Source organism: Artibeus jamaicensis, unplaced genomic scaffold, assembly GCF_021234435.1.
Source record: "Artibeus jamaicensis isolate MK-2021 breed Jamaican fruit bat unplaced genomic scaffold, CSHL_Jam_final contig_374, whole genome shotgun sequence".
Classification (NCBI taxonomy): domain Eukaryota; kingdom Metazoa; phylum Chordata; class Mammalia; order Chiroptera; family Phyllostomidae; genus Artibeus; species Artibeus jamaicensis.
Window position 1 is genome coordinate 473499 of NW_026521808.1, and position 26471 is coordinate 499969.

The 26471-nt window shown below is 38.4% G+C and overlaps 1 protein-coding gene across 1 annotated transcript; it reads right to left on the bottom strand.

The window, feature by feature from the left end:
• Positions 1-1638: 1638 nt before the first annotated feature.
• On the bottom strand, positions 1639-24876 carry VBP1 (VHL binding protein 1). Its single transcript, XM_037153768.2, has 6 exons — positions 24761-24876; positions 18373-18497; positions 8638-8704; positions 7266-7364; positions 3830-3968; positions 1639-2701 (listed from the first exon to the last, which is right to left on the bottom strand). Exons 1-6 carry the CDS (start codon positions 24851-24853, stop codon positions 2631-2633), a joined length of 594 nt encoding a protein of 197 aa, XP_037009663.1. The 5' UTR covers positions 24854-24876; the 3' UTR covers positions 1639-2630.
• Positions 24877-26471: the final 1595 nt, after the last annotated feature.

Sequence of the window (26471 nt, forward strand, 5' to 3'; positions counted from 1 at the left end):
AGTGGGGATGATGAATTGTGTTTTCCATCAGCCCCTGCTGTTGCTTGTGACAAAACTACTCTATTAACCCCCCAAAATAAAATGCTATCTATAATTGTTAACTTCCTAAGTACATTTTTGGTAATCTAGTCTCAGGGACAAAAGCCTAAATATAACGTCTTATGTAAAAATAAATTGAATTAGTTGTCACTAATAATAGAGAAAAAATTTTAAGACCACCCAATGTCTAACTGTGAATTATAGTTTACTATAGGCTCATCAATTTGACTATTATGCAAGTAGTAAAAGGTTAATGTTATAGCACTATGCGATAAGCAAATTCCATGTGGTGAGTAAAGGATAAAAATTACACAGAAAAATATTTCAATTATGTTTTTATAAAAACTAATGCATAGAAAAAGAAATGGAAGACAGAATGTTAGGGGGAACTACAAGTGAAACAAAATCTTTTCCCCATTTTCTAAATTTTCTCAAATGAACATCTGTTTTGTAATGGAAAACAGTTAAATTTGCTGCATTTCCAATACATGTTACCCAATATCTAGTTTTATAGTCAAAATCTTTTGCCCATTATCTTTGATAGGTCTATTATACAAATATTACAATTAAACTTGAAAACATGTCAAATTGGGTTATATTATTCTGAAAATGTAAAACATTATGAGAGAAACAATTTGGCTAAGGCAGAATTTAAATCTCTCTCTTTTACTTAAGACAGCCTAACACTGTTCCTGAAACATACTAGGTGTTTATATGTTTGTTGAATAATTAACTTAATTTTGGCTGTTTTATTCATATTTCTAAAGAGTGGTGTCTCTTTATATTGTCTGGAATACCTACAAATTCTCATCTCAAATTTCACAGACTTAAAGAAAATAAAGATCTTGCCATGGCTGGCATGGCTCAGTGGATTGAGCACCAGTCTGCAAACCAAAGGGTCACTGGTTTGATTTCCAGTCAGAGCACATGTCTGGGTTGTGGGCCAGGTACCCAGTAGGGGGCATGTGAGAGGTAACCACACACTGATGTTTCTCCCCCTCCCTTCTACTCTGTCAACAAACAAACAAACAAATAAATCTATCTTAAAAAAAAAGAGCCCTGGCTGGTGTGGCTCAGTGGATTAAGCATGAGCCTATGAAGCAGGGGGTCGTGGGTTTGATTCCCAGTCAGGGCACATGCCTGGGTTTCGGGCAGGGTCCCCAGTAGGGGACACATGAGAAGCAACCACACGTTGATGTTTCTCTCCCACTCTTAAAAATAAAAGAAAAGAAAGATTTGAGCAAATGATTCTTGTACTAATATTAGTGAAGAAATTTTGTACCTATATACTTACCATAGTAAAGTTTGAGGAAAAGCATTGCTCACAATATTTCAAAATGTTTACAAACCTCAAATTCTAAAACATGGGAATTTTAAATTATGAAAGAAAAACTAACTCAAGAACTTTGGTGTCCTTCAGATTTAACTTCTCAAATGTTTCCTTATCTGCATTCCTTCCAATGGGATTTTAGGTTTTTTCTTACAAACATAAGAAGTTCTTGGGACATGCAACTTATATGGACAAGCAAATAAACTTCACAAATATGTGAAAATACCCATGTTAATTTTGAAAAAAAATAACATGGAAAAAGTGCCATACCAGTTTTAACTTCACTTTTAATATCATGAAATACAAGCACAAAATACGTACAAGTATACTTTTTATTACACAGAGATGGAATACATCTGTTTTAACCAGAATCTCTATCACCCACTACTAGCCAACTGTACCAATAGCTTTCCATGGGGATTTTCTACAACTCCTAATAAGGTTTTATCCTGGATAAAAAAACCTCACAAGTCTTTTCAACCACTGCAGATTTTAATTTACCTCAATATTCCTGTTCAGCTGCTATGAGAACTACCCGGACATACAAAATCACCTTAGCCAAGAGTTTTGAGTGGGTAATTTTGTTACTGCACATTGGCTGAAAACTTCTTGATGTTGGCATTGCAAAGACACTGTGCACTTATAGAAAAGAAAAAATGTTGTCTCAATAGCCCTCTTAAGGTTTAGGAAGGCAAATGACCATTTCCTGAAGAGCATAGAATATTATAATAAATAGTTATTGGCTAAGCAGTATTTCGTGAAACTCCACTTACACAGGACAAATAATGGCAACAGAGGACCATAAAGCCCCACATATACTAAAAGAAAAGCAGGTTGGCAAATATTCAAACTGACTTTTTCCTACCTCTAAACTGGTTTAACCATATCAAGGGAGAGTAACATCAGCTAATAAAGAAAAAGTAAACTGTGCTAAAGTGTCCAGAATTCAGCTTCTACAGCATACATTAGTTTTTAGTCATTTCAACTAAGACTTTTCCTATGACAAACAAAAAAATGATGAAAGTTGCATTTACTTTGCTGGAAATGCAAAACAAATAAAAATCCTGCTAATTTCATAAAATATTTGAAACTAATTTTGTTTTTATAAATAAATAAAACGGTGTTTATCTTTTCTTAAAGTTTTAATTATCATTCTTATTGTTAAAAAATCATTCAAAGTTATGTTAACCTGTAAGGATAAACTTTGGAGTATTTAAAAGAACATGTTTGGAAAACTGAACCACATTTTTTGTTGCCAGCATTACGCTTTGTTCTTGGTAGAATCATCTTTGTTTCTTCTTTTTACGTCCCAATTATAAACCCTGGCCATGTCTGCAAGAATTGTCAAAGAAAATGCAAATGCAATTCTAAAGATAACAGATGCAGTTACTAAGTATGAACTCACACACTGAATCAAAGGCATAAATCACACACACAAAATACTGGGGACAAGTAGTGTTGTGAGCCATCTTACTGTAATATCATTTGCTGAGCAATTATTTGAACTAAATTCCACCAAAATGAAGTCAAGGCATCAAATCAACAATTGTTTAGCATATGTAATCAACTATGGTATTATATTTAACAAATATGTACTTGACACTGTCAAGTTTTAAAGACAGCCCCACATCCACAAAACTTCAAAGAACGTTCAAACCACATCACGATGTGTAATATTTAAATTAGTACAATTATCAATAATTTTATCTTTCACCTTCCCTTTGGCTTAACAGGACATTCACTCAATTTATTAAGCACCTACATATTTTCCTTTCCACAGGCAGCACTTTGCATATCGTGACTTTGGCATTGTATCCAAAAAGTCATCATCATACTCAAGACCATCTAGGTTTTTTTTATGTTACCTTCTAGGAAATACATAGGTTTTTCTTACCCTCTGGACAAAGTCTTTACATTACAGTCACACACCACCCTCACTCAAGGCCTCAGACAGACCTGCCTTCCCTGGCCCAAGCATTCAATGCCTACCCTGTGCCACATGCTGTGGAGAAGAGAAAGTACAGATCAGATTCTACACTTGAGCTCTCAGTCTGATGAGGAAACCAAATAAAGAGCGATGTGCAAAGTGCTGAGTAAGCACAGAGGAACAACAAAATGCCCTGCGAGAGTTAAAATTCAGAAATGTTTCTGATGCTTGTGCTGAAATATGAAGGATAAAAAGTGACCCGGGTAAATAGGAAATCATTCCAGGTAGGAGGGACAAAGTCAGAAAATGCAAAGGGCATGGCACTTTGGGGGGCTTAGGAAGAATAACTGATGAAGATTACCTAGAATCTAGGGTGCACAGAGGGGGAGGGCCAGGGCAGAAAGAAGTCAGTGGCATGAGATAAGACTGACTAGTCTAAGAATAAAGGATATTCTTCTCATTAAAGCAATGCAAATAAGAATGTTAACAACATCTTTATCTTTTCCTTTTGTTTCTTTTTAAAGAAAGGATACTGACTTCTGTGGTAGTAAATTGATCTCGAAGAAAGTCAAGGTCTTCCTCAAGAGAATCAAGATTCTTTGTGGCAGTTGATAAATTCCTTTCCAGCAATGCCTGAGCTTCATCAATATCATATTCAAGCATTACATTAGCCTAAAGAGAGAAAGTAATGACAATTACTAAACATTTGCATAGTGCTTTACAGGTTAGAGCAGGGTCTGGGCAAGCTATAGTCCTTAGGCAAAATCCAGCTGGCTGCCTTTTGTCTTAAATTTTATTGGAACTCAGGTATTCTCCACTCGCTTATGCTTCCATGCCACAGTGGCAGAGCTGAGTACTACAACAGAGACCAAGTGGTCTACAAAACCAAAAATATTTTTTACTCTCTGGCCTTTTATAAAAGTCTATTGACCCTGGGGTTAGAGAATATATTTACATACATTATATCATTTACTCCTCCTAACAACCCTGCTGAGGCCAGTTATCTTTATCTTCACAGTTAAAAAAAAAACAACAGGTTAAGAGAGTTCAGGTTGCTTATGCTTGTATAGCTAGTAAGTAAATGGGAGAATTAGGATGAAACAAGTATGTTTAGATACCAAATCCTATCTTTTTATTAAGTCCATCATGATACTAAATAGTATTATATTTGAATCCATTTAAATAGTTGTTTGAGTTTAATATACTGTAATTTAAAAGTTCTCAAATACATCTACATTTGATCCAATAAGAAAAATAGAAGCCCTGGCTGGAGTAGCTCAATGGACTGAGCACGGGCCTGCAAACCAAAGGATCATGGTTCGATTCCCAGTCAGGGCATATGCCTCGGTTGCAGGCCAGTTCCCAGCAGGAGACACATGAGAGACAACCATACATTGATATTTCTCCCCTTCTCTCCTTCCCTTCCCCTCTAAAGATAAATAAAATCTTTAAAGAAAAAGAAAAAGAAAAATAGCTAGCTTGCCCTGGCTGGTGTGGCTCAGTGGACTGAGTGCCAGCCTGTGAACCAAGGAGTCACTGGTTCGATTCCCAATCAGTGCACATGCTGGGGGCATGCAAGAGGCAACCACTTTCTTTCTTTCTTTCTTTCTCTTTTTCTTTCTCCCTCCCTCCTCTATAAATTAAATAAATAAATAAATAAATAAATAAATAAATAAATAAATAAATAAATAAATAACTTTCAAAGAAAGAAAAGTAGCTTTTGAGGAACAAGTATGAAAGACACAGAGATGAGGACTGGGGGGGGGAATGGGAGGGAGGGAGGAGACCGGGCGGGGGGGGGGAAGAGAAAAAAAAATGTACTTGAAAAGTAACTAAATAAAATTTAAAAAAAAAAAAAAAAAGAAAGAAAAGTAGCTAGCTTTTACTGCCCTCCCCCTACTTCCAACAGATGCTAGGGGCAAAGGCAAGGTGACTCCATCTGGCATTCAGAAGAGCTGGTGTCACTACCAACACTTGGGGATCCATGTACTCTGGAGGTGGGGAACCATACCTTTCCCAGTCTGAACTCTTACCACCTGACTTACTACAGAGCATTTTCTGAACCACTTTCCTCATCGGACAAATGAAAATTAAAATTTACTCAAAGGATTGTTGTAAGAATCAAATAAGACAAAATGAAAGTGTTTGGCACAAAGTAGGTGCTGCAAAAATACTTATTAACCGAACAATGCAATCCATGATCATTAGAAAACTGTAAAAATTCACACAGGACAAAAAAAATTCAATGGAAAGTACATGTCCTTCCAATCCCAGACCCACAATCTCATTCCTCAGAGTCAACTGCTGCAGTTTCTTATTATTTTTTTCCCCAGAAAATTTCTGCTGTTTGGTTACTTTTAACAAGAAAAAATAGAATACATTTAAAAACATTTCATTCATGTCAAAAAAAAATCAATCTTTCTTCAGGAAGTACCCTATGCCAAACATTTCTCCTTAGTTGAATCACTCCTCAAATAATCAGCTTCTCCACTTGACTGTCTAATAGGCATCTCAAGACTGACATGGCCACAACACAACTGCAGTCACTCTGCAAACCTTATTAGTCTTTGGCTGCAATATGAGTCACAAATGTTTTTCCTTCTAATTGTCTTTTGGCTTTGCTTATTATTTCTCATTTTTGTGGCCTAAAAAATATATTACTATTTCAGGGTTACAAAATAAGTCACCTATGACTTGACCTAAACTTTGATAGTGTGTTTCATGTAAGTATGTGACCCATGCGGAATTCATCCTGGTGTGAGATGTGTGGTGGGCTCCAGCCATAATTCTTACCAGAGAGTTCCCTGTTGTCCCAGTCTAATTTATGGAATCATCTTATCCACATCTGCTGATGGAATGTGGGTGGAGGGAAGAGAAACCAAGGTGAATGACCCCTAGGATTTGAGCCACTGGGTGAATAGCAGTTCCATTTACAGAACTAAAACTAAACAAGTATGAGAATTATGGTATAGAATTAAATGTACAAACTCCGAAAATATTACAACGAACAAAAATCCAGAGGAACTAAATGATAGAGAAGTGAGTTTCCATGTACTAAGCTGTCCATCTTTCAAGGCACTAAAATGTCTCTCAGGGGTGATTCAATAGAATGGCAGCAAGGGGAAGTCCTCCTGGTGGAGAAAGCTGGAAGAGGTCCACATGACTTTCTACTTTGAGTGGGAACTTGCCTGAGGTAACAAGACCTATGCAAAGCTAGAAAGTCAGAATCGGCTTGGTTAAGGAACTGAGAAGAGTAAGACAGAAAAAAATCAAAGCCAAGATCTATGAAATACACTAAAATCGAAATGTATACTTTAAAAAGTGGACTCCAGCCCTGACTGGTGTGGCTCAGTGGACTGAGCGCTGACCTGCAAACCAAAGAGTCACCGGTTCGATCCCCAGTCAGGGCACGTGCCTGGGTTGTGAGCTAGGTCCCCAGTAGGGGCACTCAAGAGGCAGCCACACACTGATGTTTCTCTCCTACTCTTTCTCCGTCCCTTCCCCTCTGTCTAAAAATAAACAAACAAACAAACACATCTTTAAAAATAAAGAAAAGAAGCAGACTCCAATCTCCAAGTTTTTGGTAATAATCTTTTCTCCCTTAAGTTTAGAAAGATCTTTCTAGAATTTATAAACTCCTACTGGGAAGAAACATTTATTTGAGGTTCAACGGTACCTTCTATTTTACTTCTACTGATTGCTCTTCCTTCTGTTACATATAAGAGATAAAGCATTAGTTCAAGGGAATTAGGGTTTTGGTCAGTTTTATTTATTTGGAAGGTTTGAGCATGTTTTTGTGGCAGTCTTCATCACACTCCTAATTTCAGTCAGTTTCTAATATGGACTACTTGAATTCCACCCCACCTTCAACAGTCAAAGGGAATGACCATTTACACAACTGAAATAATACTGTTTTGCTGGGAAAAACAAATGTCAGCCAAGGAAGCTGTGGCTATTACGTTTACTTACCCCCAACCACAGACACACTTTATCAGTAGGAGGAACTGAAGCTTTGCAATACAGGTTATCTGCCAGTAAGAATCTGGTCTCCAGTGAATTGGTGGACTCCTTAAAAAAATGACAGTACTGTAAACAGATGAGTTTAACACCAAAGCTATAAAGGAGAGAGCTCACAGCTGAACCTAAGCCATTTAAATCAGTACCATCATGCAAACTACGTATAGTGGTAAAAGAAATGAATGCCTGGAGCCATATGGCTGGGCATGGAGGGACATGGATTCTGGATCAACTGCCTACACCTGTGTAAAGTTGGAATATCACTTAACCTCTCTGTGTCTCAGGTTCCTCATCTGTAAAACACAAATAATAATAGTTTCTACACCTCTGAAGGCCAACACAAACACAGCTGACATACCAGTGCCTGATACAGAGCAAGCACTACACAAGAGTTAGCTTTTATTATTACTTCATGAGTGCTTCATGCCCAACCAACCAGCATTCTGAAGTCTCTTACAAAGTTCAGCACATCAAATAATGTACTGGAGCCCTGACTGGTGTGGCTCAGTTGGCTAGGCATTGTTCCACAAAGCAAAAGTTACTGGTTGGTTTAATTCCCAGCCAGCGCATATGCCTAGGTTGCGAGTATGGTCCCTGGTTGGGACACATGCAACCAATCCATTTTTTCTCTCCCTCTTTCTCCTTCCCTTCCCCTCTCCCTAAAAAAAAATAAAAAATAAAATAATGTACTAGAAATGTAGTTATTCTACCAGTCAAGTAATAAATCATATATATTCACACATGCAATTTTTTAAATACAATATCCTTATGAAATTGTATCTTTACAGTCTGCTTGTACTTAATGAGTATTAGATTAAGGCTCAGAAGATTCTCAAATCCAGTTCTGCCAGTAACTAGCTATGCAACATTGGTTAAGTGTAACCTCTCTGTAACTGTATCCTCAACTGTTAAATAAGAATCTATAACATAATTTCCAAGATTCTTTCCAACTCTATAACTCTTGGATTCACTCCTTTATTCTTAGGGAGAACAGTAACAACAACAAAACCCTTAGATACTGCTACTTCAAAATAAGACATCTTTTTGTATCTAAAATAATTTCAAATTGCATTAAAATTTTATAAATACTACATATAAATAAAATAATCTAAGACGTATAGGCCCTAGAATTAAACCTGATGGGGGGGGCACAAAACCACATTTATCATGGAGGCACACTGTCTATAACATTACTATACATGTTCAAGAAGGCTGACTGAATCTTCCAGCACAGTTGAAATACCAGTGACCAAAGAGTCAAGGAAGACACATCTCTGCCCAAGTATCCTAGCTCATTCACATTCACAAACAAAAATATACTTACTTTTTTCTTCTGCATGTATTTCAGAATTTCTAAAGTCTGTTTAATTTCAGGAATCTGGCCTTTCAGCCTGTGAATAAGAAAAGAGGTTAATTTAGTATTATGCAGCAAAAACAGACACCAGAACACAGTCTTACAAGCCTTGCATTTTCTTTTTTAATTATATTTTATTGTTTACACTATTATAGTTGTCCCAATTTCCCCTATTTGCCCCCCTCCACCCAACTTCCCCAGGCAATCCCTACAGTTGTCTGTACCCATGGTTCATGCATAGATGTCCTTTGGCTAATCCCTTCACCTTTTTTCAACAAGCCCCTGCCTCCCCTCTTGCAGCTGTCAGTCTGTTCCATGTTTCTGTGCCTCTCATTCTATTTTGCTCATCAGTTTATTTTGTTCTTTAGATTCCACATATAAGTGAGATTATATAGTATTTGTCTTTCACTGACTGGCTCATTCCATTTCTATTGATATGTTCTTGAGGACTATTTACAAATATAAAACATTTAAGGCATTCATTTTTAAGATAAAGTTAATACATGTGGTTTATTAAAACATCTAATATATTTCAGATATTTAAGATATAAATATTTACTGAAATACTCATATTTCAGTAAATAGCAAATATTTCAGATAAAATAGCAAATATTTATGCAATGCCTACTATACACAAAGCCCCTTTCTATATGTCGAATACCCCATCATTCTTTAACATTCCTAGAGGAAACCATATTTCACAAATATGATTCGAAGGCTCCATATTTTATTAGAACTGAATTTTAAATAAATTAATTTTTAAAATAACATGCATTCAAATATTATATTCTAAATTCAAAACAACTGGAAATCACCAACTCTCTATCTAGTGCTGAATGTAGCTGCTCCTGGTGACTGCACTCAGTACACACACATCACAGTCAGCTAAATGCCAGCAAAGCACAGTGACAGCTTCTCAGTACTTGCATCTGTCACACTGTGAGAAATGCAGAATATCACCTAAATGAGTAACACACCACATTATGATAAAGTATAATTTAGTGATTCTTTTAAGCTTTGTGTAATTTTTCTTTAACTTTTAAGTTGATAAATGCTATTTTATTTTCAAGTTAAGTAACAACTGTTCTTAAAATTATAAAGGGATTATTGATTTGCACATAGAAATTTAAGAAAATGAGGATGGTATGATGGGACTGATCACACACAACAGGTAACTCATTATACTTACTAACAAAACTATTATCCTGGAACAACTGGACATGCACACACACACACAAAATGCATCTAGACAGACTTTATACACTATTGTGGACAGCTCTGCCTGGTTTCAGGAATTGTAACCCTAATTCCCCGCCCCCTCCCCCAGTGGCTAAGGCTGTGAGTGACCTCCGGAATGTGAGTCACAGGAGACAAAGCTTGTCTCTGGTAGCAAATGCTGCCTGTTTCCTCTCCCTGCCCCCAAAGCAGTGTAAGTCTCCTCACAGCAGGGAGCAACCTAAGCCAGACTTGACCACTTCATGGAAGGACTGGGGGGGGGGGGGCTGCAACAAAGAGCGAACAATGGACTCATGCCTCCTGGCTATGTGAGATAGCAGGAGTCCCCTTCTTGGTTCTAATTCCCTTAAACCTAAATACCTGATGGGGAGGGGTACAGCTACTTGCCTTGCTAGAGTATGTCCAGGGGAAAAATCTGGCATCACAAAGAATTCCTGAAAAACCTGTGAAATCTGCTTTGCTAAGAGTGCTTTCATTCATATGATAAGGGTTTGAGCAGGGAAACCCTAAAACTCTCTTCCTGACACTGACTCGGACTAAGACCTCAGATTTCCTTGAAATGTTATCTACTGTTTGACCCTTGCCACCCTGTATTCCTGTGTATTACAACCCAATAAAAGCCCTTGGAGGAAGGGGCTCAACGCGTTTTCCCCCCAAGAAACTGGCCACTGCTCAAGGCCTTTTTTCCCCTGAGAAACTGGCCACTGCTCACAGCCCTTCCCTCTCGAGGGATTGGCCACATCTCCTCCCCAAGCAGATCCTGTCATGTCTTGTTTACTTTCATCCCTGGCGGACTAGGGGACTTGTGAGGAAAGTTGCCCCCGCAATACACTTCACAAAAATTATGTCAAAATGAATCACAGAGCTAAATGTCAAAATATAAAACTATAAAGCTCCCAGAAGGTAACACAGGAGAAAAGCTAGATAAACTTGAGTGTGGTGACGATTTCCTAGATAAACACCAAAGACACAATTCATGAAAGAAATAATCGATATGCTGGACTTCATTAAAATTAAAAACTTAATGCTCTGCAAAAAACATTGTCAAGAGAATGGACAAGCCACAGGACTAGAAGAAAGTCTTTGTAAAAGACATATCTGATAAAATAGACTACTACCCAAAATATACAAAGAACTCTTGAAGCTCAACAATCAGAAAACAAGCAACTTGATTTAAAAATGGGCCAAAGACCTTAACAAACACATCTCAAAGAAAATACACAGATGGAAAATAAGCATATGAAAAGATGTTCCACATCATATGCCATCAAGGAAATGCAGATTAAAACAACAAGGAGATACCACTACACACCTATCACAACAGCCAAAATCTGGAAGACTGACAACACCAAATGCTGGTGAGGATGCTGCTGGCAATGGAAACTCATCAATTGCTGGGTGGGAATGCAAATGATACAGCCACTTTGGAAGACACTTTGGCAGTTTCTTATAAAACAAAACATACTCTTTCCATACAATCCAGCAATCACATTCCTTTGGTATTTACTCAAAGGAATTGAATACTTATGTCAACACAAAACCTGCACATAGATATTGCATGCACCTAAATAAGATAGACTAAAAAGTATTTTTAAAAAATAAAAGTTGTTTCAGGTTAAGATGGCAACAGACCGGTACTTCCACTTCTAACTGATCAAATACAGAATAACATATTTGGGGGCTATAACACGCACATCCCACCCCCACTTGGGAGGAATAATGGTTGTTAATGCTGCTGTTGAGTTCTGTTTATATTTACATTGGTGAAATATTATGTTATTTATGTCATTAAATATTTTACCACATTTTTTGCTTCAAAGTTTTTTTCTTCCTATTTTCCTCCTCTAAAACCTAGGCATGTTTTATGGTCCAAAAAATATAGTACACCTCCTGTGCTGGAAGGCAGCAGAGAGCTGCTGAGCTGATAGGCCTACAGGGCTAAGACTCCTTCAAGGGAGAAACTGAAAGGTGAGCTGATTTCCTACAGCCACTTTTACCGAATAGTACATGAGTGGACATCTCTTTTCATAGAAATATACCAGTTTATTAATAAATAAAAAAGAAAGAACTGAATTAGAACATCATCATTTTGCAATTAATAATTAATGGATCTAGGCATTGAGTATCATAAAAAGGGACAATTAGATACTATCTGTCTCTTAATGGAAAAGCACATAAACTTATGAAGAAGTGTTGCCAAAAAGCCTTAATATGATCGAGAAGATATGTCCAACTATCATTGTATAGTAAGTAGAAAGAACAGAGAAACATGCTTGAAAATACCACAAATGCTTTGAAATTTAGCAACACATTTCTGAATAACCCATGGATTATAGATCTAAATATAAAAGATAAATCAATAAAGCTTTAAGAATAAAACATTAAGAGAGTATCTTCATGAACTTGGGATAGGCCAATATTTCTTAAACAGAATATAAAAAGCACTAGCTAACCATTAAGGAAAAAGATTGTTAAATGGGACTTTATAAAGGGTATTTAGATCACAGCTGGGATTTTAAAATAAAAATTAAATGGTACCAAGTCATACAGTATGTCCACGGCATACCCATTTAAAAAAAGAAGAAATCAAAGGCTACTACATACCGTATGTAAAAATAAATTTCAGATGAATTAAGAAGCTAAATGTGAAGAGCAAAATTTTATAATTCTTAGAAAATATAGGGGTTTATCTTTTTGAACATGAAATACAGGATAGGATTTCTTAAACAAGACACCAAAAGCACTAATCATTAAGGGAAATTCTGACCGAAAACATATAAATTAAGAACATCTAATCCAGGGGTGTGAAACTCATTTTCTCTGGGGGCCACATAAGCCTCAAGGTTGCCTTCAAAGGGCCAAAATAATTTTAGAACCATATACATGTAGCTACTCCTTAACTGTTAAGGAGTTGAAATCACATTCGGCCCTCTGAAGGCAACCACGAGGCTGATGTTGCCCCCCGGTGAAAAGGAGTTTGACCCTCCTGGTATAATCAAAATAAACCACAAGGAAAGAAAAGTAATAAATTTTAAAAGGAAGAAAACTTTCTCACACATATAACCTAAAAGGATTAGTATTCAATGTGTAAAAAATTCTGACACACAAAAAAGATAACCAATCCACTACTAAAATGAATTAAATTTTTCTAAAGTTCTCCATATGCATTTTCTCCAATTCTGCCCTTTCTATTTAAGCACTAGACACTGTTCCCAACCAGAACACCAATGAATTCCACTTTGCTGAGTCCATGTCCATTCTCAGTCCTTATATTTTATTTGAGTCATCAGCAGCATTTGACACAGCACATGATCATTCCCTTCTCCAAGATACATTCTCTTAAGCTTGGCTTCCAGAACCCTATGGTCTCCTGGCTTACCTGACCTCACTGCCAACTCTTCTCAGTCTGTTTGGTGGTTATCACTCTTTTCCCAAACTTCTTACTGTTGCAGTGAGTGCCCAGATCTTTGATCTCTCCCCCTATATGCATTCTCTTAGTGATGAAGCTCAATCAACTTTAAATGACTACCAAATTTTTAAACACAGCACAGATGGTTTCCAAAATTCAGACTCATATACTTAACTGCCCACCTACCATCTCCACTTACACGTCCAAAAGGCATTTTAAATGTGCCTAGAACTGAACTGATCTTCCCCCAAACCAGCTCCACCTAGTCTTCTCCATCTTAGATGGCAATTCTCCTTTTCAGTTGCTTAGACCTGGGAGCCATCTTCCATGCCTCCCTTCCACATCTTACCTCTAATCCACCAGATTATGCTGGCTCCAACTTCAAAGCAGATTCCGAATATGACTCTTTCCTACCAATGCCATCACTGAATCCATATTATTGAAAGGACCTCCTAACTAATGTCTTTGGTTCAGCTCTTTTTAAGGATATTATCAATCCAAGTGAGTTATATAATAACAGAAATCAGGACTTCCAGTCAAGATGGAGGCATAGCCAGATATGCTTCATTTCCTCACACAACCAAAAGAAGGAAAACAACCAATTTAAAAACAAAAAACAACCATAACTGCCAGAAAATCAAACTGTATGGAAGTCTGACAATGAAGAAGTTAAAGAAGAAACATTTGTCTAGACTTGCAGGAGGGGCGGAGATGGAAAGCCAGGGCAGAGAGGACACCCAGCAAAGTGGTGCCTGGCATACCAGGCAGTCCCACATTTGCATGCGGATAAACCAGGAGGAATAACTAGGGAATGAGACAGACCACAAAACCCAGGGTTCCAACATTGGAAACTAAAGCTTCAAAAACCTCTGGTTGTAAAAATCTGTGGGGGTTGTGGCAGTAGGAAAAACTGCCGGTCTCACAGGAACTTGGTTAGAGAGACCTATGGGGTCCTAGAACATACACAAACTGACCCACCTGGGAATCAGCACCAGAAAGGTGCAATTGGGGTAGTGGGTAAGTGACTGAAAACAGGGCAACAGCTGAGCAAGTGGCACTGTTCCCTCTCTGACCCCTCCCCCACATACAGCACCACAACACTGGCAAATGAGTTGCCTCTTCCTGGCAATATGTAAGGCTCCGCCCTTTACAACCTGACAGGTGCACTGAGACAAAGAAATATGGTCCAACCGAAAGAACAGATCAAAACTCCAGAAAAAGAGTTAAGCGATGAGGAGATAGCCAACCTATCAGAGTTCAAAACCAGGATGCTCACAGAAATGACTGAGTGCAAAATAAAGGAAGAAGTGATGACTATACAAAGTGAAATAAAGAAAAATATAGAGGGAACCAACAGTGAAGGGAAGGAAAGCGGGACTCAAACCAACAATTTGAAATAGAAGGAAGAAATAAACATTGAACTGGAACAGAATGAAGAAACAAGAATACAAAAAAATGAGGAGAGGTTGAGGAACCTCTGGGACCACTTTAAACGTGCAAACATCTGAATCATAGTTGTGACAGAAGGAGAAGAGGAAGACCAAGAAATTGAAAACTATTTTGAAAAAATAGTGAAGGAGAAATTCCCCAATCTGCTTAAGGAAATAGACAAACGAGTCCAGGAAGGTCACCGGGTCCCAAATAAGTAGAACCCATGGAGGAACACACCAAAACACATCATAATTAAATTATCCAGGATTAAAGATGAGGAAGGAATCTTAAAAGCAGCAAGAGAAAAAGAGATGGTTATCTACAAAAAAGTGCCCATAAGACTAGCTGCTGATTTCTCAAAAGAAACCTTACAAGAAAGAAGGGGCTGGAAAAAAGTATTTAAAGTCATGAAAAGGCAAGGACCTACATCCAAGATGACTCTATCCAGCAAAGCTATCGTTTAGAATGGAAGGGCAGATAAAGCGCTTCCCAGATAAGGTCAAGTTAAAGGAGTTTATCATCCCCAAACCCTTATTATATGAAATGTTAAAAGGACTTAGATCTAAGAAAAAGAAGATGATCAAAACTATACACAGTAAAATGACAACAAACTCACAGCTATCAATAACTGAACCTAAAAAAACAAAAACTAAACAAACAACCAGAATAGAAACAGAATCACAGAAATGGAGATCACATGGAGGGTTATCAATGGAGAGGAGGAGGAGGAGAATGGGGGAAAACGTACAGGAAATAAGAAGCATAAAAGGTAGGCACAAAATAGGGGCATGTTAATATAGGAAATGAAGAAGCCAAAGAACTTATATGTATGACCCCTGGACATGAACTAAGGGGGGGATGGTGGAGGGAGAGGGTGCAGGGCAGAAGGGGACCAAGAGGGAAAATGGTACAACTGTAATAGGACAGTCAAAAAATACTTAGAAATAGAAAATGAGATCATGTCATTCATTCCTCTGCTCAAAACCCTTAGTACCCACCACCTCTGACACTCCACACCCTCTTTACTCCATATTCCTATCTCCATAGTGCTTATTGCTTTCTAAGCTACTATATAATTTACTTCTGGTTGCAGTGTCAGCTCCATGAAGGCACAAATTCTCACCTGTTTGGTTCACTGATGTATCCTAAGGGCCTAGGATGGTGCCTGGCCCAAATCAGCTGCACAGTAAGTATTAATTGTACTGAATTGTATGTTTACTCCCTAGACCCCACCAGACTGTAACCCCTCCAAGGGCAGGGACTGTCTGTTTTGTTCACCAAGTACATCTAATTAGACAGGCTGCACATATACACTACAATTTTTATCACTCACATTGAGGCCTAGAACATATGTGAACCTGGAGTGAATATCCTACTATACTACAGTACTAGAGTTAGCAGCATAACTTTTACTTTATAGGTGTTCAGTTTTAGGATTCAAGAGGGGCCAAAGTGATAAGAATAATGCCAAGAAAGTAAGAAGCAAACTAGTACCAGCTCGAACTTGGGCAACCACCTGAGGTCTGGTCATTCAAAGAGCCCAGTCTCAAGAGGTAGTCTGGAACAATATTTTTTTAATCTTCACCTGAGAAGATATTAATTGATCTGAGTAAGCGAGATACAGAGAGAGTGAGAGAAATATCAATGTGAGAGAAACACCGATCAGCTGCCTCTCATACGCACCCAAGACCAGAGATAGAAACCTCACACCTTTTGGGGTATGTGATGATGCTCCGACCAAATGAGCCACTTGACCAGGGCTGAAAAAATGTAACTTTGATATGCAAACTCCCTCCTCTGTCCCAGGACTTAGTCCTGAAGTCCATTTTCTTTTCTATCTATAACTTCACTGTAGGTGATGTCAAAGCCAATGACCTTATTCTTCTTTTTAAAATAAACTTTTATTCCAAAAGCAGTACATGAATGTTGTAGAAAATTAAGAATACAAACAGGCAAAATAAGAAAAACAACATACTTCCAAAACCCAAAGATGACTACTGTTAACAGACCATTATTACAGATTTTTCCAGCTATTTCTGTGTACATTCTTTCCAAAATGAGAGCATATTGTTCATACTGTTTTTCATCCTGAGTTTTTCAGTTAATACTCTCCATTTGTCCATGTCGGTCACTTTACATCTTACCTAATACCCAGCCCTTACTCACATTTCCCCAATTATCACTAAAACCAAATGAGAAAATATATCTAAAAACAAACTTGTACCTTTGCATAAATGATACCTTATGCCCAGACTACCCTTCTTTACTTTTCTGCCTCCAAACTCATAACCAGCCTTCAAAATTCTGCACAGCAACTTGCTCCTCCAGGAAGCTTCTCCCAAACCTCCTCGTCCCCCTCCAGATGACACCTTCCCCTGTGCTAACTCATTACTTTATATCAGAACACTTCAACGGCTATACTTTGTATAGTTACTTTATTTACATACATATCATGCCCTTAGACTGTGTCCCTATTGAGAACAGATACTGAACCTTATTTCACCCAAAACAGTATGTGGCACCTCCTAGGAATTCTATAAATATTTAACTGACAGTAGAATGCTGGTACATATACATACCAGATATCCATAAATACTTATTATAGTAAATTTACTTTATAAGCTTCTATAAAATATAGAGAAATAAAGGAGTAAGAGCAAGGAAACCTCTGTCATATGCCTATTAGTTATGAAATCTTGGGAAAATCATAACATCTGTGGGTGTCTCATCTCATCAGCACTATGAGACGAATGAGGTAGATATAGAAAATATTATAATCCTAGATGCTTTGAAATAATAGGTCTTCAACAGTCATTCTATTATGTTTTCAAAACTATCTTTAGACTGACAATACCAAGTGCTGATGAGGATATGGAACAACTGGAACCCAACTTAATTACTGGGAATGTAATATAGTATAGCCACCTTGGAGGACATTTGGCAGTTTCTCATAAAATTAAACAGACATTTACTATACAAATCAGTAACTCCACCCCTAGGTAACTTATCCAGGAGAAAAAAAATACATATCCATAGAAAGACTTAAAACCACATGGGAAAACAACCCAAATGTCCATTGACAGGCAAACAGATGAAATTTGTGGTACATCCACATACAATGGAACATTACTCAGCACTAAAGAGAAACTAATTTACTAATACACACATCATAGATGACTCTCAAAGCATTCCTCTAAGTATAAGAAACCTGACCAAAAAACAATAGTTGCTAAATGCTTCCATTTATATATAAGTTCAAGAACAGACAAAACTAACTCATGGGAAAGATAATCTGAACAGTGATTGTCTCTGAGAGTGGGAAGGGTTGGTCAGAAAGCAGTGGGGGGAACTTCCTCAGGTAATAGAAATGTTCTATATACTGATCTGGTTAATGGTTATAAAAGTAACTATATTTGTCAAAATTCATTAAAGTGAACATTCAATATTTGGACATTTCATTGTATGTAAATTATGGCTCAATTTTTAAATTTTCATTTTAAAAATAGTTTTAATAATATATTTTATTTATCCAGTTCTCCCAAAACATTATCATTTCAACATGTCAGTTTTTGAAAAGTTTAAGCCACCCAACATTAATTTTTTTAAAAGTTGGAAATTTCTATGCTTACCTCCTTTTCTTTTGAGCAAGGTTGAGCTCCATAAACTTATACTTCTGGTACTGCTCATCCAGCTTCTTTAGTACTGTATCCGCAGTCTCATTCCCTGGCTGTTTCATGAAGGAATCTACATCTTCCTTTAAATGAAAAATAATTCTCTTCAAATTTTAGAATCATACCTCTGATTTTTATTTCTTTAGCTCTATTTTTAAAACACATAAGAAAAAAATTTTGTTTCTTACCCAAGGCATTTTTTAACTAAAAACGTAATTTTTACATGTTAGATCACTTCGGACAGTGCACCTCCATTTTGTAACTAATTTATTCTTCCTCTACCTTCCTCTTTTTATTTTTATTTATGTAGAGGAAAAGAATGACCTTGCCTACTTTATGTATCTCCTGTGGGACCCTAGTAGTAAAAATGAAAGTTACCAACAAGCATATTGCCTAGTCACATGCCCTAGCAACAGAATGATTCAAGAGATTGTATGCCAAAATTATTGATTTTGTTAACTTAGGTTTTAACTCAGCAACTACTACCATAGAAACCACGCTAAATAAGGTCATTAGGTTCCCAAGGCAAACCACAATACCTCCTTAGGTATCAAGTGGTTGAAATAAAAGCAAATGTAAAAGGGAAACAGAACAATCTTTTGTACAAGAACAATTAAGCGAAACAAAATCAGTAAAACCAAATGGCATTTTAAATTTCTTTTCTTTTTCTTTTCTTTTTTAGTTTTTGTGCTGGTGGTAGCCAAATGGCATTTTTAAAAAATGTACACTACCTACTGGTCCTTCATTCATAAGTAAGTTAAATGCAATCATTTTATGGTTTCTGGTATCTCCACATTATTATTCTTATTCATGTTTACTAACCACAAGGGAATATTTTATCTAAAACAAAGCAAGAAGAAAAAGGAAGAGAAACACATCAAGGGAGTGAACTATGAAGCCATCAAACTAGAGGCACAGTAAAAGAAATGGAAAAGGTGAAGCTGAGGCAACGGCTGAGCTGTGCATGTAAAAGAGAGACAGCATCTTCCTAGAAGGGTCACTGCAGAAAAGAGAAATAAGTTAAACTTTCAAGCACATGGTCCATTTTATTAGGAGTTAGAGTCTATCTAGCATGGAGAATTAACTACAGCAGCATAGGACTGTGGTTAAAAGATGGGGCTGCCTGGTTTGAATTCCGTGTTTACCAAATACGAGATGTGTTGACCTCAAGAAAGGTATTTAACCTCTCTTTTTGCCTCAATTTCCTCATCTGTAAAATAAAAAAATACCTCTTCCTCACAGGGTATTAAATGAGTTAGCATGTGAAAGGAAGGAAGAAAGGGGACTTCCGGCCAAGATGGAGGTGTAGGTGGAAACACTGTTCCTCCTCACACAACCAAATTTAAAGACAACAAAGTTTTAGTAACAAAAATGCAACCAAAACACAGAAAATTAAACTGTATGGAAGTCCGACAACAACGAACCATTTAGCCAGACCAGTAAGGGGTGCAGCCAGCGGCGGACAGAGCGGTGTCGCGCAGAAAAAAAAGTTCCGGACCCAGGCCCCGGCCTGCAGCAGTTGGCAGATCCCAGGCATGAGGTGGCAGTGGAGAGACCCAGTGGGGGCGCAAGGCGGCTGGCTGACTGTGGTCACACATTCACACTCAGGTAAACCACGCAAAGGAGCAAGCAGTGAGACAGACCATGCAGGCTAGGGCCCCAGTGATGGGAATTAAAGCCTAAAAGCACCAATTGGAAAAACTTTCAGGGTCGAGGTGCCAGGAGAAGCTCCCAGGCTCACAGAGAGTTTGTTGAAGAGACCCACAGGGTCCTGGAGGGTGCACAAGCCCACACACCCGGGAGCCGGCACCAGGGGGGCCCGGTTTGCTTGCAGGAAGCAGCAGAGGGGACTGAAATCCAAAAAAGAGCAGAAAAAACGCCACTGCCCCTCTCTGACCCCACCCACACAGCCTCACAACCCAGTGACTGGGTTGGCTTGCACTGGTGAACACCTAAGGCTCCGCCCCTCACACATAACAGGTGGGAACAGACCAAAATATTACGGCTGAAGAAGAAGAAGAGCTCAAAGCCCCAGAGCCAATACTTTTAAGTGACCAAGAGAGAGCCAACCTATCAGATGCACAGTTCAAAACACTGGTGATCAGGATGCTCACAGACCTGGTTGATTTTAGTCACAAATTAGAGCAACAGATGAAGGCTAAACTAATTGAAATGAAGGGAAATGCACAGGAAACCAATAGTGATGGAAAGGAAACTGGGACTCAAATCAAGGGAGTGGACCAGAAGGAAGAAAAAAAAATGACCAAACAGAAAAGAATGAAGAAACAAGAATTCAAAAAAATGAGGAGAGGTTTAGGAACCTCCAGGACATCTTTAAACATTCCAACATCCGAATTACAGGGGTACAAGAAGGGGGAAAGGAACAGCCACCAGTGGAAAACTTATTTGAACAAATAATAAAGGAGAACTTCCCCAATCTGGCAAAGGAAATAGACTTCCAGGAAGTCCAGGAAGCTCAGAGAGTCCCAAAGAAGTTGGACCCAAGAAGGAACACACCAAGGCACATCATCATTACATTAGCCAAGATTAAATTGAAGGAGAGAATCCTAGAAGCAGCAAGAGATAAGGAGACAGTCACCTACAAAGGAGTTCCCATCAGACTGTCAGTGGATTTCTCAAAAGAGACCTTACAGGCAAGAAGGGGCTAGAAAGAAATATTCCAAGTCATGAAATCCAAAGATCTACATCCAAGATTGATCTATCCAGCAAAGCTTTCATTTAGAATGGAAGGGCACATAAAGCGCTTCTCAGATAAGGTCAAGTTCAAGGAATTCATCATCACCAAGCACTTATTATGTGAAATGTGAAAAGGACTTATCTAATACAAAGAAGATAAAAAATATGAACAGTGAAAGGACAGCAAACTCACAGTTATTTACAACCACACCTAAAACAAAAGCAAACTAAGAGGACAGCTAGATCAGGAGTGAACCATAGAAATGAAGATCACATGGAGGGTTAGCAACAGTGGAGTGGGAGGAGGAGAAGGGGGGAGAAGGTACAGAGAATAAGTAGCACAGATGGTAGGCAGAAAATAGATGGGGGGAGGGCAAGAATAGTGTGGGAAATATAGAATCTAAAGAACTTGTGACACACGGACATAAACTAAAGGGGGGGGAATGGTGGGAGAGGGGTGTGCAGAGTGGAGGGGAATGAAGGGGGGAATGGGACAACTATAATGGCATAATCAATAAAATACATTTTTTAAAAAATTAGTTAGCTTGTGTAAAATGCTTAGAAGAGTATATGAAAGCTCATAACCATTCAACAAACATTAGCTATGTCTATAATACAATGGGCTAAGAGAACAAATAAAGTGCCAAGAATTCCATCTTGGAATAGTGTGGTCAGGAAAAACTACAGGGATGTCATATCTGAATGGGACAATGAGAGATGAAGAGGACAGCAACTGGACAACAGGAAAAAGTAAAGTCGAGTAGAAAAAGAAAACAAATGACTGCACCACTGGAAATGGGAAAAGGAAGAGGTCTGACTTCTACCCAGTATGGTATGTTGCCTCCTATCATCACAGAAACTAATATACAGTTAGCCCTCTGCATCCACAGGCTCTGCATCATCAACATCCCTGGATTCAACCAAAGTTTGAAAATATTAGAAAAAAATGTTATGTTGTTGCTGATGTGTACTATGTAATTAGCCCTAAAATGGTTGCATCTATACTGAACATGTACAGATTTGTAATTATTCCCTAAACAATATGACAACTATTTACACAGCATTTACATTGTATTAGGTATTACATGTAATCTAGAGGTGATTTAAAGTATCTGGGAGAACGTGCATGTGTGTAGGTTAAATACAAATACTATGCCATTTTATAGAAGGAACTTGAGCATCTGTGGATTTTATATGAAAGCAGGTAGACACTGGAACCAAATCCCCATGGATACCGAGGGACAACTATATATTAAGTATCAACTTGCAATACTGGAAGTACATTTCCTATTTCTCATAGCAACTTTAAGTATCATTATTCCTAGTTCAGTTAAAGAAACTGAGTCTCAAAGCAATATAATAATATGCTCAAGACTAAGCAGCAATTGGGAAGTAGAGGCAGGATTCAAACCACGGTCTATTTAGAAGCCAATGTTCTTCCTACAATACCATGCCATTCCCATTAGTTTGGGAACATTAAAATAATTGCAAAAAATTATCATCTTGGTAGAAATTTTAAGTCTTAAAAAAACATAAAATTTTAAGGGTCTGACAGCTCTAGAGGGGGTGGGGGGTGCAGTATGAAGCAAAAAGGAAAGTGGACTCACGAACATGGACAACAGTGTGGAGACTGCAGGGGACTGGGGTAAATGGAAGAGGGTATAAGGGGGATAAATGGTAATGAAAAAATACAATAAAATAAAGTATTAAAATATTTTAGGGAAAAATGTATTTTAAGATCTTTATCAGATTTTACATAGCCCTCCAATGAACTTTATCCTCCTGAATTAGATTTTTAAATTAAATTTATTGGGCTGACATTAGTTAATAGTATCACATAGGTTTCAAGTGTACATTTCTATGATGTATGATGTGTATTTTGCACTGTGTATCCACCACCTAAAGTCAAATCAGCTTCCATCACCACATATTTGGCCCCCCTTTGTCTTTTACTACACCCACCCCCTTCCCTCTGGTAACCACTCTTACTGTTGTCTGTATCTATGAGTTTCAGTTTTATATCTTACATAAGTGAAATCATATAGTTCTTATCTTTTTCTGACTTATTTCACTTAGCATAATGTTCTCAAAGCTTCTGCACAGCAAAAGAAACTGCCAACAAAACAAAAAGGCAACCAACCAAATGGGAGATGATATTTGTAAATAATAGCTCCAACAAGGGGTTAATTCCTAAAATATATGAACTCATACAAGTCAACATGAAACGAACAATCCAATTAAAAAACTGAATTAGATTTTTAAACCCAACTCCAGCTGAGCACCATAATGTAGAATTTAAAACATTATGAAAATGCAGTTTGACATCTAGTCATGCATTTATACTACTTATTAGGCACTGTGCTAGGACCAGGAGAAAATGTCAGTGAGCAAGATAAATACCTCCTTTTCCTCCCAGTGGCAGAACATGTGTAAGCAGAATCATGAATAACTCATTTACACCCAGTGTGGCTAGGGGCAAGTTACTCAAGAGTTCCATGCCTCAGTTTCATCACGTACAAATTACAGTATCAACCTTCTCTAGACTTACAAAGCATTAGGTATCTTGTTATCATTAGCTGGGAGATAAATGCAACAAAATAAGTAATACCGCTCAAGGAAAAGACACAAAATAATTGAAGAAAATAAATACAAAACTGAATCAGCAAATACAAATATGGAACATACAGTGTATATAAAAGGGGTTTAAATAAAAGAAATGGGTCTTTTGAAGCATGTAAGATATGATTAACAAAAAGGTAGAGATAAGGCAATATAAGTTACAAACCAAAAGGTCAAGAAAATTCCATTAAGATTTTATTGTAGCTTAACCAGAACTGAGTGGGAAAAGACAGATAACACTAGCCTGGAAGGCCAGTCACGTTTTCTCTCGTTATTCAAATAGTTTTCAAATACCATTTCTAGAATAGACTGATAAAAGAATGCATCTACTTTTTTGTTTGGACTTGGGTTGGTCTCGCTGTTTTGAGGAGTTTCCAAATTACTAACTTTTTAGAATGATGTACCCAAAACCAAAAACAATTATATTGTGGTTTTATTTAGACACCTTCTATACACAGCCCACTGTCTACTGGATAAAGACTCAATTCCTCAGCAGAACAAACAAGGACTTCACATTCTCATCCTATCCTACTTTCCAATCACTCTCTTTTCCCATTCCTCCTCTAAGGCAACAGAACGCTCACTCCATTCCTTTAACAAACTAGGCTTCGTTTCCCATTTTCACACTTGAGCACCAGCCGTTGTGCCTACTCATTACATCCAAGTCACCATTTATCGGTTGGTCTCTCCAGCATCTAAGCTGAGTCTCAAGCTTCTCACAGCTTCCCCTTTTCCATGTCTGAAGGGATGAAACCTGGCATTCGGGGGTAGGGGACGGTTGCCCCCTCGCTCCCGAGTCCTGTCGCCCCAGACCTTCTTCTCGGGCCTTCTGGGACTGACTTTACCCCGGGCGAGTCCCAGCACCGCTAAATCTGCCCAGGCTCGGAGGGAGAAAGGGGAAGGGGCGTTCTCTCCCAGGTTTTTTAAGCTCAACTCTTTCCCCCAATAGTCGAGACAAGGGTGTGCGTGTGGGCCAGGAAGGAGGGATTGCGGCATAGTGTCAAGATGCCTAGACCAGCATGTCTCTTACCACAAACACGGCTTCAGGAATCCCTAAGTGGAGCCGCCGCCCGTTCCCTACAGCCACTTTTCCTAAGCCACAACCGTCTCTAGCGGCCGCCATTTTGAGAAATAAAGCGCGCGACTAACCGCTTCTTCAGTCGCCAGGCGCCGGGGGGCCCGTGATTGGCTCGCTAATATCTACAGACCCGCCCCTCGCTTGTGAGTACGCAGCTTTGTAGGCAAGAAGGAAGTAACCGCCCCTTCGCCCTCAAGGCCCAACCGGTGGGTGCCGATTGGCTGCGCGCAGGTGAGTGACGTGTACGGAAGGGCCGCGTAGGAGTAGCTGCCTCTGCGGGAAGTACCAATTTCGACTCCTGGGAAAAGGGATCTCCGGAATTTTGTAGGTAGGCAGGGCTGGAGGACCCTGGAAATCCGGGACCGAATGGGACCTCACTCCCACCCCAGAAGAGGCATCCTCCTCGCGGATGGCCTTCACAACGACCGGATGCAAGAGAAACTGGAACACAGACGCCACCCTAGGACTCTGGTCCCTCCATACCAGCGAGTTTGCTGGCCTTTTAAGGGGACTTCATCCCCTTAAAAGGGTAAGTGGCACTCCATCCACTCACATGATGCCTTACCAGGAACCTGGCCCTTTATGAATAAAGGGCAAATGTCACTTCCCTTAGTGAGAACACATATAATAATAAGTGATTAAAATGTGTTTAAAAACTGAGACAACTATAACTGAACAATAAATTTTAAAAAACTAACTACATGCCAGTCGCTGAGTCGTTATTTAATCACCACAGCTCAGCATAAGAGGGACTGCTATCACCTCTAGTTTACAGACAGCTAAGGGCCTTTAAAATGAATCATTTGTAAGATACTAGGATAAATGTTATAATAGTCACATATTGGGTAGGAAGGGAACATAGGTGGAAAACACCACCTAAGTCACACTTTAAAATGGGAATGTGTACCGACAAGGCTGTTGTAAAGATTAATGAGGAAGGAGACTTGACTTGGGGTGGTGAATTCACAATATAATAAACAGATGATAGACAATATAGAATTGTACACCTGAAACCTATATAATTTTATTAACCAACATCACCCCAATAAATTTAATTTTAAAAAAGATTAAAAGAAGTTATACATGTGAAATACCTAATAACTGCCTGCCACACAGTAGGGCTATTACCAAACTCAAGGGGTTTGTTTGCTGCTTGGGGTGTTCTATTCAAGAAGGAGAGGTGGTTGTCACAAGATAGTTTTACTGTAGCAAGTAAAGGAGACGGAATTCATATCCAAAGCTCTGTTTTGCCAAAGGGAGCCTTAGACATTGATTATATACACTATTTGGTCAATTGCATGTTGATTTGATCTTTGCATTTATGACTGTGTTCCTGTCAGGCTCATTCTGTTTAAAGCTGGCCTGCAAAATACTGCATTACATTTTAACATTAACAAGAATAGCATTAGTAAGAATAGCCCAAACCTTGAGACCCTTGTCCTGTATAACAGAGTGACCAAACTATTTTACTTTCATTATTTTGTTCCATGCAACGTCCCAACATCCTTCCAGTCTGGTATTTATAAGCACACATATAAAGTGACTTTTTCATGGTAGAATGCCATATGAATCAGAAAGGGACCAGAGAAAAGCCTCTTGAGGCCAAAGAAATGAAGCTAGGTGCAAATAAGACCCTGGACTGGAAAACCAAGAACCCAAAATC

Excerpts from the sequence above, each read along its gene's own strand:
- VBP1 (XM_037153768.2), bottom strand. The coding sequence starts at position 24,853 with ATGGCGGCCGCTAGAGACGGTTGTGGCTTAGGAAAAGTGGCTGTAGGG. Across the intron at positions 18,498-24,760 it reads TTCCTGAAGCCGTGTTTGTG|GAAGATGTAGATTCCTTCAT; the intron begins GTAAGAGACATG and ends TTTCATTTAAAG. Across the intron at positions 2,702-3,829 it reads ATTTACTACCACAGAAGTCA|ACATGGCCAGGGTTTATAAT; the intron begins GTATCCTTTCTT and ends CAATTCTTGCAG.